Consider the following 14,636-nt stretch of genomic DNA (forward strand, 5'->3'; position numbering starts at 1 on the left):
ATTTTTTTCAAAAGATTACATTGCAAGCTGTGCAGATCGAATACCAAACGAAGACAAGTACTGTCTTCCAACGTGCCTTACCAAACGAGAGGTTTACCTAACCTATAGAGATGATTTGAAGAGTGCTGGCGTGCGCACAGTATCCTGGGCAACCTTCTCCCGAATGTGGAAAAAAAGGTTCCGAAATGTCATCATTCCTAAGGTATGGATGAAAGTTGAATAAGAAGTATCGCTGACCTACAATAACAAAAGGTCATTTATTTACTGTAAACCACATGCGGTTAAAAAGCTTACGGGGTCAAAAAGCTTAAGGAGGACGCAGGAGTGAATCTGCTTCAAAACACTACAACCCGAAAAATGGCTTTGCCATTTTCCAAGTTAAAAATGTCACCTAAACTGTGGTATACATCAACTTAAAAAACATTCAGTTTCAACTAAGTTTCTCTCTGTGTGTCTTCTTTAATTTCCTATTTGTTTCACACGTTGTACCTTACCACGTGGACTTGTATAAACTCATGTAATTCTCAAATCGATTACAATGTAAAATTATGACAGGCCCATCAAAACTGAAGGCTACCATTTTTTCTGTTTTTATACCGACTATCTTTACATAGGAAAACAAGTTCACCAAATGCGGGGTTTGCGTGGCCTTGAAGTTATGTCTTCAAGGAACAAACAACAAAGACAAGAGGAGGTCTCTCGCGTACAAAAGAAAAATACACAATGAACAACAAATGTAGGTCATGATCATGAAATATTTGAGCTGCTTTATTTATTATTAAATCTGGTTAGGGATCGAACTAATGCCAAGGTTATCTCGTTTAAGGGCTGAAAGGAGAGCGTATTACGCCAACTGTTTAAAAGCAGAACTCAATCCAGACCAGTATTTATCCTTAATAATTGACGGCATGGATCAGTCAAAAACAAATCTTCCACACGCAAATTGCCTTTCCAAGGTAAGCAATGAAATATTCGTACACTATTTGTTTTAAGGATTTGTTAAAATTGTTATGAGAACAATTTAATTATTCAGTCTAGAGCTGTTTCTGCAAAACAAGGTGTTCAAAATCAAGTATGTTGCTGTGTCAGCGAAATGGAAATAACATTTATTCGCAGTTTTCATGTTTTCATTCCAAAATGTTTCCTCCCATTAAAAAGGACTGTATGACTAATTGATTTTATTATCAAATCTATATTCATCCTTCTTTTGTCCATGTTTCTTCGTGCTTTAGGATGAAACATACCACTTTTTAAGAACTCATGTAACCGGAGCAATTTCGCACGGACACGGCAGGATCTTCAGCTACATCGATCTAATGAGATGGCCACATGATTCCAACCTTACGCTGAATGTCCTACTACAGATTTTTGTGGAGCTCTCCGAGGTATTGAAACATGTTTAGATTACTTTATGCTTATGAGCGTGCACCATTTTTTGGACAAAGATTAAAACTCGGCACACAAGTACTGAGAAATTGGGGATATTGCAGCATCATACCATAGATAAAGTCTTTGTCTCTTCTTTAGGAAGGACGCTTGCCTCCGTACCTTTTCCTGCAAATGGACAACTGTTACAGGGAGTGCAAGAATCGATACATTCTCGGTTTCTGTTCACTTCTTGTAGAGAAAGGCATTTTTAAGGAGGTAGGTCGACCATTATCTTTGATTACAAGCAGTAAACAGTCATCGTTCCAAATTATGTCGTTTTCGATTCCTAGCATTATTTCCTGTGCTGAGTCTTTTAACTATCTTTTCTTTTCTTTTTTTGTTGTCTTTTCATCTTGGCAGGTTCGTTTATCATTTCTTATGGTTGGACACACGCACGAAGATGTGGACCAGGTATTGAATGTGAATCACGTCAAGTTTAATTTCGCTATACACATCGTGTACTTGGTCAAAAAATTCCGCAAACGAACACAGAAAGGTCCCTCTACGTTTCTCAACCAAATAGACACCGAAATACTCAATGCTATTACGTATTCAGAGAGTTTCAAAGTACCTATGGTGAAACGTGTCTGACCAAGTATCTTTTTCTCTTTTTAACTTCAGTTTTTTAGTAGAATTTCAAGACGACTACACAAGAAGGATTCGATGACGTTGCCGGCATTAGTCAGAAACATCCACAAGGCCCATACCCCTGCTCCAGACGTCCATGTGTTAAAGTACGTTTTCGATATCAAGGCCTGGCTCGAGCCATACCTCAACAGCGTCAAACGCCATGTGTACCCCCACGCGTACAAATTTTTTAAGAGGGATGGCCAAGTCACTATGAGGTACAAGAAGTGGGCGAACGACAAGACTTGGCTGCCGGATGGTCCTAGCCTACATATGCTCAACGGCAAACCAAGGGGAATTCCCGTCCTTGTTAGGCCCGAAACCAAGAAGCTGATGGACATCAAAGATCTCCAAGAGTCCGTTAAGAAGTGTTCACGGCTGACTAACGAAGACCAAATGTGGTGGTCGTCATTTGTTAATAAGGAGAAGGCGTTCCGTGCGAAATGGGCAACTGCCTCTGCGGACATGCTGGCAAAGGAGAAACGGTCAGAGTGGCAGTTGGACAAACTAAAAAATCACCGTCCGGCTAAGGCACCGTTTGAAACTGATCCTGACCAACAGCAGCGGGAAGAAACCCTGGAAAATCTCCTACAAAAGGCGAATCACTTCCCTGATGTAAGCTGTGTATAAAATGTTATTAACCAAAATCTCAATATAACACAAACGTTATGTGAAGATGTTCGAGTTATCGGGAGTTCGAGTTACTGGGAGTTGAGAACAAATGATACACACACAAAATTATTGACATTATTTTTAAAGAAGGAGGCAAAGCTTCATTTTAAAACCTGAACGGCCCTGAACTGCACTGACACATTTTCTGTAACGCGAAAAGAAAGAACACTTGTCTGCCCCAAAATAAATTTAATGTTTAAGACTACAGTACTATATTTTTGTCTTATCACATCTTGCAAACGTGGTTCGAGTTATCGAGGGTAAAATTGTATAGAAAGTGACCTGAAGGGAAATTAAGATTGGTTCGAGTTAGCGGGAGGTTCAATCTATCGAGGGTTCGAGTTACTGACGGTAAAATTACAGTAAATGTATTAAAGAAATCCTTGAGAAATTAATGTCGGTTCGAGTTAGCGCGAGGTTTCGAGTTATCGGGAGTCACCTGTACTAGTATGACTGCATTTCGCAACGAGTCAGTAGTTTTGTATTTCACTTCCTTACGTTTTCCATGCTTTTACTTACAGGTCATAGTGCAGGAAAAAAGAAAAAACGGAGAAACTGTTCAAAGGAAAAGAAGAAAAACGACCAACAAGTAGATTTCTCCAAAACGTCTGCAGGAATGATGCCTCTGATAACAATGTCATGAATGGTTGATTCAAGCAATGACAGGCGCTACTTCAGGAACTATATTAAGTGGTTTAACATTTCATGCTTGTACCTGCTTGTGCAACTTACGGCAAGCGCAATAATATTTTGATAGTTTTTTTTTTTTCTAAGAATTTGCTAGCCAAATAGATTAGCTGAAATAGAGTTTTTGGTAAAGTCTAACGCAACCTTTAATTTATGAACGTGCGAGGTTGGAACCAATAACATTTTTTCCTGACAGAGAAAAGACGAAAGAAAGAACAACACTGATTACAAGTTGAAAATCAAAATTACAAGCTGCTTCTGTCATGCCATGGTAATGCATGCATGATGCATGACATGCACAAAAGTCTAGCAAGCTTGGGCCATAACCTTTGAGTCATTTGTATTTCCAAGTGTACCTAACTACAGACACCTAAACGCTGCCCAGCAACATACATTGTAACATTGTAACATACATACATACACAACATACATCTGCAACATACATTGTAGAACAGACGTTATAATTATATCAAGAGTCTTAAAATTGTAATTAGTGTATGTTGCAGTTTATAATTAGTTGATGGATGAAAACAACATACCGCCATCTAGTCTATAAAAAAGTCTATATTGCGTTTAATAAATGGTCACGCAAATGAAAAGTTCGTTTCAAGTTCTGTGTACGCACACCAACCCCCTGGGATATCAGTTGTCTTACACGTGTTCTATTCAGTGACGTACGCCTACGGTGACGATCGCCGAGCCTCTGTTATGTTATGGGCTCTGATCTGTAATGTAGTTTTTAATGCTCGAGCTGTTTTGCTTGAAACGGGCAGCAAAATCAGTCACGTCTCCTTGTTATAAAGGTCTGACAGGGCTTGTATAGGGAGCTAGATGGTAAAACACGACGAACATATGGTGAACAAATGAAAATGAAAGTGGGCTTTCTTTCTAAGGTGAGCTTAATCCCGGTTAGTTCTGATTGTTACTCTTTACTGCCATTTCGAAAACATTTTGGCGTGCACACTAAAATGCGCTTACTAGTGGCCGTAAAATCTCAATAACATTTTTGCAACCATTTTGGCGGTATAAATTCCACACTTTGGCGCCAAAATAGATGAATGAAGTAAATTAAATAACTATACTGTGTTTGCCGCGTTCGTGACTTCCGCCGTTTTAATATCTAAACTCTTAAGTATTCGTTTTGGTGTTTGCATAAAGAAATAGGATAGCGCTTAGAAAGCCATTCTAAAGTTTTAGACTAATAACCAACATATTCTGCGGTTGCCAAAGTTGCATCTTTCTAAAATCTTATAGACCCTTGTAGTAAAACTTCAAAGAATCGCGTCTATTTTATTGGAACCGATGAAGGATTAACTCCAGTTTTGAAATCAAGGCGATGTATTTTACAATTTATTCAAAACCATTGACCACTATTCCATCGACATTTTTTCGATTATACAAATGTGAGACGACTTTGGTGACCTGCAGTATCAGTCAGCAAAGGTCAATAGACCGAAGCAAAAACACTTGGGTGTCTAACGCGATCATCACATAAATTTTGAGAAATAAAATACTGTTTCACCTAATACCGTAATTTTTATGAAAGCGACGCTTATGCGTATTATGTGATGAATTTTTCGCCGTGTGTGGGTAATATCTATCAACTTTCAAACGATAAGCAAACAAAATGTGCTAGCATTGTCACGGTGTGGCTTTGTTGAGCCGTTATTTTGCGCGCGATGCGGGCATAGAAATAACGGCGAAGTACTCTTGATCAAGACTCTAATTGAATGTCCTCTCTATTATTTTATGAACAGATGAAATCCTTTTATTCATAGTGGAGTGAAACAATGTGACTAGTTTCCTAAAGTCAGTTTGGGACAAGAAAGAAGCAACTGAACGTCTGACATGACAAGTCATTGCCTGCTGGAAAGCAGTGGAATGTCAACAGTTGCCATTTGAGAACTGCTATTTCCGGCGGCGGTCTTTGGCGGTCTTTTATAACGATTTCAACTTTTTTTGTTCGCAAACTGAAACTCTCTGTTATAGAGTGCTTTGATGAAACAAAGCAAATTGTATTACCAACTCACTGAAGATATTAAAACTATTTGTAGTGAATTGTGTTTTTATAGCAAAGAAGGTTTACAGAACATTCACATAACATTCAAGTTTTTGGTTCAGTAGCACGGGCCTTACAACAAATTCGATAAAAATTTCACTTTTTATCATCTGATCTTAATGAAGTTAACGAGAAAACCATTTAAGTCTGAAACGAAATTCGAATGACGTGTGTTTTAGTTAATTCAAGGTATGTGAATGCATGTGTTCCAGTCTTTTCTTAGCAAACAGGAATTTTGGTTTTTGCTCCTAAGAACTTCATTGGCTAAAATGTCTAACATTAGCCGACGAAAACTGAGGTATTATAGCCTGTTAACTTGTTATTCAATAACAAGCTTGTTATTGGATATAATGGCTTTGTTAGCAGATAACATTAGGTCAACTTTTAGCCAAAGATAAACCTGACCCTGACTGGCTCTAATACCTGATAACAGGAAATAACAGCTAACACCAATTAGTCCCAATTATAATGAACGAGTCCCAATTAAATTGAATGAGTGTTACATGTAATTAATTCCCAGCATTTGCATCATCACTGTGTTACTTGAACTTTTTTCTTTGTCTTTTTTCTTTAGTGTGGAGCATGATAATTTTGGTTTTTCTGCTGGATGGTTTCTAGACAAGGTATTAAATAACTTAGAACTTTCTAACTTTGATAATGGTTATCATCGGAGTTGGTAATAACACTTGCTGCTCATCGGATATTACTGGACTTTATTTTGAAATGGTCAATGGGAATGTAAACAACAGGTCAAAATTACACTGCAAGCACTTAAACGTTCCTGCAGTTACCGGTACTTCATTACCTAGGACATTTTGTGTGTGGCCATTTTGATCAGAATAACGTGGCATTTTTTTAAATTATGTGGGTAACTCTCTGACATTGATACAGGGCAAATGAGTGTGATGTGCAGCCTATATTAATGAATTTTAAGAATATTTACATGCCAAGTTTTTAGTGTGCCATTAATTTTTTTTAGGATAGTGTTATAAAAAATGTATAGCTGAAATGTTGCCAACTCTTAATTTCAGATAATTGTGTATTGTCGTGAGAGAGAGGAGCGTAAATTCTTCTTTCCATGTAATCAGTGGCTAGCTAAAGATGAAGGAGATGGGCACATAGTAAGGCAGCTGACAGCAACCACTGATTCTTCAGCTGCATTTCAAGGTACATCTGATTTGTCCAAAAGGTTCCAAAGTATGAGATCCAGGGTGCCCAGCATAAAGCTTATACGAAAGAAATAAGACTACAGTCGAAGCTCTTTTAACGGACACTCTCGTAAGCGGACAGCTCTACTTACGGCCGCCTTGTTTGAAACCCCGTTTTAACTCCCATACAAACTCTGTATTTTTACATTCTCGTAAGCGGTCATTCCCGTAAGCGGCCGCGGACACTTTCAGAGATTACAACTTAGACTTTTTCTTTGTTTTTAAGCTCCCGTAAGCGGACACCCCAAAGAAAATCCTATTAAAAACCTCTGTATCTTGTTTTTATCAGTCAACTTCACAATGCCGTTCGTCACAATGGTTTAACAGTAATTACAGTACCATATTTCAGTGTTTGTTTTGTTGTCATCCACTCCGGTTACATTTCGAAACACCACTTACATGCATATTAACATTATGTTAGCTGGGCAAGCTCCCGTAAGCGGCCATCTATCCCCTAAACCTCTAGTGGCCGCTTACGAGAACAATTCTCGTAAGCGGTCAGCTCCAGTTGCGGACACTGTTTTCGCGTACCGAGGGTGTCGGCTTACGAGAGCTTCGACTGTATCTGGTTGCCCAAAGACAAAAGTTAGTCGCCTAAGGCACCCGGGCACCCTTAGAGCACAGCCCTGAATTATTATTAGATCTATACACATTAGTTTGTTCAACAAAGTCGTGCATAAACTGTAAAGCAGGAAAACTATCCATCTGCCCAGTGTGCCAGTAAATTTCAGTTTTCACTTGCCACAACTTAAATATTTCTTGCCTCCATGCACTTACACTCACAAGACTACTGAGGCTAATTTTACTTTCTCACTGGGCCACCAAACGTCTGTTTTTACTTGCTTGCCCATGAACAAAGTTTTTGCCCTGGGCAATCGGACCTGGATTTTGTTCCAGCCCTACTGACTGTACAAACTGCACAAGCAACTCTTTAAAATACTGAGAGATCAATAGTTAACAGAATTACTTGAATGACTGAACGTTGCAGATCACACATTAACACATTGTATTGTTTACCTTTATCCAGGCCACCAGTATCTGGTTCACACCTTTACTGGTGACAAGAGGGGAGCTGGAACCGATGCCAATGTTGTAATTACAGTATTTGGAGAAGACGGTGACTCAGGAGAGAAGAAGTTAGACAATGCCAGGAATAACTTTGAACGTGGAAAGTGAGTAACTCTTGCTCTTGGATCTTGAAGTACATGCATATAGGTGGTAGCAGTTGTTGGTTTATTGTAAATAAATTGTAGATAAGCAAGAATAATATTACGTAGTTCGTATAGTGTGATCGTCCGGGTGAGAGAAGTTCTGAGAAGAACTGTTGTTGGTGACTGACGTTTCGACAACCTGAGGAGAAGTCATCTTCAGAGTCAAGTGAAAAGTTGTTGTCAGTTGATGATGTTATAAGTCTGGTGCGTTGAAGTTGATTGGTCAGTTAAGCCGTGATGTTATTGGCTGTAAGACTCGTGTAAAGTTTGTCATCAGTAATTGGTCAGTTTCGATCCGTCTATTGTTAGTCTAATTAAGTCGTTCTGTTCCGTCTATTGTTAGTCAAATTAAGTCGTTCTGTTGGCGGTTCGTTTGTCGGTTCTGTTTAAAATGGTTAGTACTGTAGGTTAAGCATTCAGCAGAGTCCCAGTCGATTTTGTGTTTAGTAAGTCGGTGGTGTTCAGAAATGTGATTGTTGACCGGTCTCTCCGATGTAGGAGGCCTGGCAGTCAGGGCATTTGATCTTATAAATCGCTCCCTGTCGGCCGTTAGGTTTGTCCCTGTCTTTAACGTTGGTCAGTAAATGTCGTAACGTTGTTATAGGTTTGTGAGCTACACGGATATTGTAGGGTTGTAGAATCCATGCAATAGTCTCAGAAGTGCCCTTGATGTAGGGTAAATTAGTCGCTGTAGTAACAGATGTCAGATTTCTGTCAGTTTCAGTAGTTTTGTGAGTGTTGCGTCTAATAAAGTCAGTATTGTAGTTGTTTTTGTGGAAAACGCGGTCAAGGTATTTGTTTTCGTCATATAAACTGTCCGGTGTGTCACAAACTAGTTGCACTCGTCTCATCAAAGTCTTGATAGTCGTAGCTTTGTGGGAAGTCGGGTTGTAGGATGTTTCGTCCAGTAATCTGTCGGTATGTGTCGGTTTTCTGTACACTGTAGTTTGTAGTTCGTTGTTGTCGCAGCTTACCAGACAGTCAAGAAAAGGAAGTTTTCTGTTTTCTTCGATCTCCCTGGTAAACTGAATGTCGGCGTTCTATTCGTTTAGGTGTTTGTGAAAATCGTCGATTTCGTCTTTGTGTACGGCGGTAAAAGTATGGTCAACGTAGCGTAACCAGAGCGGTATCGTTTGTCGGCAAGTTGCAAGGGCGCGACTGAACATTGTGTGGCACGACTGAGGAGGATAAATAAGATGGCAAACTTGAAAAAAATTGCCATTTTTTCAAGAAGTGCTGTCTGTAACATAGCTCTTTTAAATACAATCCTTTATCTTTGGAATTGGTTTGTGACTATTTAACATAGCATGTAGACAGCTATTAATTTTGTTAACATGTTCATTAATTTTTTGTCTACGTTTTTTCAGGAAAGATTCTTTTAAAGTTATGTGTGGCACATATCTTGGTCGACTGACCAAGATAAGGATTGGGCATGATAACAGTGGACTTGGCCCTGGCTGGTTTTTAAACAAGGCAAGTTGTTTTGAAAAAGAAAAGGAAACTTTATTTGTTTTGTTATATACTGGCTTGCTTCAGTGTCCTCGAATGTGTTTTTCATAATCTAATGTGATAGTTTTGTTGTTTTTTTGACTTGCTTCTCAGGTAACTGTTGAAGATCCCAAGACAGGAGATGCTGTTGATTTTCCATGCAGGCGGTGGTTTTCTAAGAGTGAAGATGATGGCCAGATTTCACGTGAACTGATCAGAGCAGATGGAAAAGATGGTGACATGGTAACTGATAAAGGTAAGTGAAGTGCATGTACTGTACATCATGTCAATTGCATGTACTGTACATCATGTCAAGTGCATGTACTGTACATCATGTCAAGTGCATGTACTGTACATCATGTCACGTGCATGTACTGTACATCATGTCAAGTGCATGTACTGTACATCATGTCAAGGGCATGTACTGTACATCATGTCACGTGCATGTACTGTACATCATGTCAAGGGTATGTACTGTACATCATGTCACGTGCATGTACTGTACATCATGTCAAGGGTATGTACTGTACATCATGTCACGTGCATGTACTGTACATCATGTCAAGGGTATGTACTGTACATCATGTCACGTGCATGTACTGTACATCATGTCAAGTGCATGTACTGTACATCATGTCAAGTGCATGTATGAAGAAGAAGAAAGGCAAACAATCTTAATCTTGTGCTAAGTGTAATGGTGTTATAGTTGTAACAGAGTGTCTTAGGTCCTTGTACTTGCATTTATGCTGAACGTTTTTCCCAAAATCGTCTTCATACTGGACATGCCCTTGACCAATGAAGCATAGAGTTCACTGCTCAGATGGAAATGAATACTTGGTCTAACGTTTTTATAATTATCTAGGAATTCCATATCATCTTCATGTGACAACCGGAGATGTCAGAAATGCATCTACCAATGCACGAGTATATGTCATCCTTCACGGAGGAGAAGATGGTGAAAGTAATAGTGGAAAACTCTGGTTACAAAATGAACAAAAGGACAACTTCGAAAAAGGAAGGACAGATATATTCACTGTAGAAACAACAGAAATGTTAAGTCCTTTGCATCATTTGACAATCGGCCATGATAACAGTGGACTTGGTTCAGGATGGTACTGTGAGAAGGTAGGAATATGCTGCTGATGTGTCCTTAAAAGCAAACTTTTATTGCTTAGCCTGTTATTTGATATGTTACACTCCCTGTTCTATATCGGCTCTTCCTATCATTACAAAGCAATTATTTCAATTAGGGATAGATTGTTCATCTAACAGGAACATGTACAGTTATGTCTAGCTGTAGTTATCTTAACTCAATCACCTTTTAATTCACAAGAGTGTTGTCTCTATCAGGTCGTAGTTGACTGTCCAAGCAGTGGACACCAACAGGTGTTTTTATGTCAGAAGTGGCTGGCAGATGATGAGGGTGACCAGTTGATTGAGAGAGATCTTTATGAGTCTGAAGACATGAGACTGAAAAGACGTCCAAGTAGGCTACATAATGTTTATATTGGGCCGGTTATTTGAACGAAGTTAAGACTGCGGCTAAGAAAGTCATCGTCTAAATCAGGATTTAGTCTGCGAATCCAATTATTTAAACAACGTTTATCATAACCCGCGTCTAGATGAAGTTTGACCGTTGACTAACAAACAATGGCAAGTTAGACCTGCTCCTGAGTAGGTTTAAACGTCGTTTAACTGTTTATTTTCACTGATTCTAGCCCATTGCAGTCAACTTGTTTCTTGATTTGTATTTTGTATGCGCTTCCTAAACCACCGAGCTGGTTTAAGAGATATTTGATTCCATTTGTTTCATTTCCTTTAAAAAAGACAAGTACAATTTCTTGAAAATATTTCCACACAGCTCTATACTACATTATGTATGCAGCAAGACAATAGTGTTCCTTTGGGAGTAGCACGCATGCATGATGTCAAAACAATAGCTACACTTGTTAGACGTCGTCTAAACGTGGTCTTCGTGAACTTCGGCTCATCGGCGTTCAAATAATGCAATTTAGACTCTGGTTAGCCATAGTTTATGGAGTCGTCGTCTAAACCTCGATTTAGCCTTAAACCACGTCTAACTTAGGCTTCGTTTAAAAAATCGGCCCATTATGTTTTTGATTCTTTATAGTGTAGTTGTATTAGTTTTTTTAAAGTGCTAGGTAGTCTTTTGTCAATAAAATAGTTAGTAGTTTATAGTCACTGATGATACTGTTTTACTATTATGGCCAAATGCAAAGGCTGCACAGCAATACTAAATTTAGGGCTGCATGGGCTTAGAAAGTGGGAAGGGGTGCTTATTACAGGGTAGATATTTACTGTGGTGAGTTAGAGTAGGAGTGAGTTAGAAGGTTAATAGCAAGAATGCTTAGAAAATACTCTTGGCGTAAAAAAAACTTTGAGATGAAAACGGCAGGCTAAGTCCCGTCTTGGGAACCTGAATTCACCCTCAACTATTACACTGTACCTCTGGCTAAGTAAGAGTTCCTTTTTTTGTAGAAACTGTTTGGAATGTTTGGTTGTGGACAAGCGATATAAGAGGTGCTGGCACAGATGCCAATGTGTTCATGACGCTGTATGGAGACAAAGGAAAAACGGACGAAGTACCGCTTGGTAACGCCACTGATAACTTTGAACAAGGACAACTGGACAAGTTTAAGGTAAGCTGAATTGATTTATCGTTGCTGTAGTTCAGCTGTAAGTGTAGTTACTAATTAATTAAAAGTGTAAATTGATGTGAGTTTGTTGCAAATTTGTAGCTGTTCCCTGAAGTAACTAGTAAGATGTTCTGTCACTTATTGTCAGATGAAACTTCATAGCAATACTCTTTTTGAAATCGTTACTAAACGTTAAAGAAACTAGCCACCAAGAAAATCCTTCAGAACATGGCAGAGGTGTAAGGATGGTCAAAACGGGCTTTGATTGTCAAAATAAGTTGTGAACGCCAAAAAATGATTTTTAATGGTTGGACAGAAATCAGCTTTTAATTGTATAGCTAGAAAACTTGCCAGATAAGCCTATAAAAAGTTGGAACGCATTTTAATTTGTCTGTCGTAGTCATCACAGCCTCATCAATTAACATGATTTACATTCGAAATTTAGAAGTAACATAAGGACATTAAAATAGTATTGTATTAATGTTCTATAATCGCTCCTGAAATCTAAAACTTTGAAAAATAACTGTTTTTAATTGATAGGTTGAGCTTACAAGTGTTGGCAAGCCATATAAGCTGAGGATACGGCATGATAACTCAAAGTCATTTTCTGACTGGCACTTGGAGAAGGTTAGTACTATATACTAGTAAAACATGGTATGGTATGCTCAAAAAAGTTCAATTTATGGTTGGGATGCTGTGCTGAATAAACCGCATTCTTAGTACTTTGTTCTTTTTTTTTTTTTGGGGGGGGGGGGGGGGAGAGGGGGTATATACATGTATGAGACTATTTTTGCCTTAGGTTTGATTATTTGTCCCTGTGCTTACAAGATGTTGTTTTTAGTGTAAATTCATCCTCCTAATGTTCAGCATGGTTTTCCTAAATATAACTTTTCTTTCCTGAAACTTGCAAACAATCTTGACAATAGCAACCAAAATGATCACCAGACTCGTCTTAAGCCTTTCATACTGAGCTGCCTTACGTCGTGAACATTATTACGCTGAATCATGTGGCAATTGATAAATTTTGGTCATTTGACCTTAGGCATGTGACAAACATGTTGAATGTAGCTTGTGTCTACGAGGGAAATTTCCAATGAGGGACATTTAAGACAAATCAAATTTAACATAAACGGAGTAACTTGACAGAAACATTTCATTTGATTTCACTTAGATCCAAATGGAAAATGCTAGGTCAACTATCAAGTGTTCTTACAAGTGCAATCGCTGGCTGTCAAAGAGCGAGGATGACCACCAGATTATACGTGAACTGCCAGCAATCATCCAAGGCAAAGAACCGCTACCTGGTAATGAACAATTAACAAGTGAATGTTCCTCTGACTTGCAAAGCATTCCTCAAACTCTTAGTTACTGTGTAGTCTTTTATGCAGTTAGGAACACACTGCAAATATGTGCATGCAACGTCCTCCCTGACTCTCTGTTGACATAAAAGTCTATTTAAGCAGACACCTCTGTATAAAAGTAGAGACATGGGGCAAAAATCCTTTATTCTCCATTATCGTGCAGTTTTTTTACGTAATTTACGGACACCTCTAAGTCTGAAACCTCAATGAGGCAGACAACTCTCTCAGGTTTCTGAGCAGTACCTTTGAATGGAGCTGTTTAATATTACTACAACACTCTTGAAAGTGAACGAGCTACATAATTAAGTATCTTGACAAATAAGACAAATTAGATAAAAAGGGGTCTTTACTCAGCCCTGGTCCACTACTCAAATCCAAAACTTCTTTTACAGAGAAATGTTCCTTTTCCTTTAAGGAACTATTTCACGGACTTTTGAAAAGCCCAAATTTATATTTGTGTCGTAGAAACCTAAAAATAATGTTTTTTTTTTATTAACAATTGCTATTTTGAGCAATAAAACTGTTTAAAAGCGTGTTTGGCTGCAAATTGCGTGGATGGAAATGGATTGCAATTTGGAAACGTTAGCGAATGTTTTCAGTTGTTTCCGCACACCTCCAAAAAGTTGATTTTTATAGCCGATGTTTGATTTCTATTCCCAATAAAGGTTATATCTTCCGCTAAATGTTCAAAATGGGTAAAATGTTTCATGGGTTAATAATTATTTGCCTACCACTTATTTCAGAACAGTTGATCCAAAAAAACTGCGAAATCTCCGTGACATAGTCCCTTTAATGCATATACGTATAACGTAGAGCATAAGTAATTTGTATTGTGTATTTCTGTTTCAGTTCATGTGTACCACGTGTCAGTGTATACCGGTGACAAGCGTGGTGCCGGCACAAACGCCAATATTTTCCTCAATATTTTTGGAGAGTTAGGTGACACTGGTGATCGACCGCTGGAAGAATCCAAAACTAACAGGAACAAGTTTGAGAGGAACAAGGTAAGTCAGTTATAGTTTAATAAGTCCTGGTCTTTCCCACTAAGAAAGAAAGAAGTAAGAGGTTCTTAAACCTATCAAACGATCTTTCCAGTGAGCTTATATTACATTTTGCACTTGGACCTTCGGTGGAATCCCGATTTTCGAGTCTCCAGATAACTCGAACCAAAAGCAGGTTCCTTTCGCTCAGTTGTAGTTCTGCCCCAGATTTCTCAAACTAGCCGACTTTTCGAATCA

The 14,636-nt window shown here is 38.6% G+C and overlaps 1 protein-coding gene and 1 long non-coding RNA gene across 2 annotated transcripts in view; both read left to right on the plus strand.

Moving 5' to 3' along the window:
- Positions 1-14,636, plus strand: part of LOC144650726 (lipoxygenase homology domain-containing protein 1-like) — a 50,064-nt gene that overhangs the window by 15,376 nt on the left and 20,052 nt on the right. Inside the window, exons 9-19 of the mRNA XM_078510468.1 lie at positions 6,048-6,096; positions 6,505-6,640; positions 7,709-7,853; positions 9,260-9,365; positions 9,495-9,636; positions 10,243-10,505; positions 10,731-10,866; positions 11,880-12,040; positions 12,578-12,664; positions 13,209-13,341; positions 14,248-14,402. Coding sequence (XP_078366594.1) covers positions 6,048-6,096; positions 6,505-6,640; positions 7,709-7,853; positions 9,260-9,365; positions 9,495-9,636; positions 10,243-10,505; positions 10,731-10,866; positions 11,880-12,040; positions 12,578-12,664; positions 13,209-13,341; positions 14,248-14,402 — 1,513 coding nt within the window. The remainder of the gene's footprint in view (positions 1-6,047; positions 6,097-6,504; positions 6,641-7,708; positions 7,854-9,259; positions 9,366-9,494; positions 9,637-10,242; positions 10,506-10,730; positions 10,867-11,879; positions 12,041-12,577; positions 12,665-13,208; positions 13,342-14,247; positions 14,403-14,636) is intronic.
- Positions 2,592-5,450, plus strand: LOC144650788 (uncharacterized). The gene is made up of 3 exons (XR_013570198.1): positions 2,592-2,670; positions 3,249-4,307; positions 5,172-5,450. It is a non-coding gene; the product is annotated as an uncharacterized LOC144650788 (long non-coding RNA).

Source organism: Oculina patagonica, chromosome 4 (genome assembly GCF_052425735.1).
Source record: "Oculina patagonica isolate OP01 chromosome 4, crgOcupat, whole genome shotgun sequence".
In the NCBI taxonomy this organism is placed as follows: Eukaryota; Metazoa; Cnidaria; class Anthozoa; order Scleractinia; family Oculinidae; genus Oculina; species Oculina patagonica.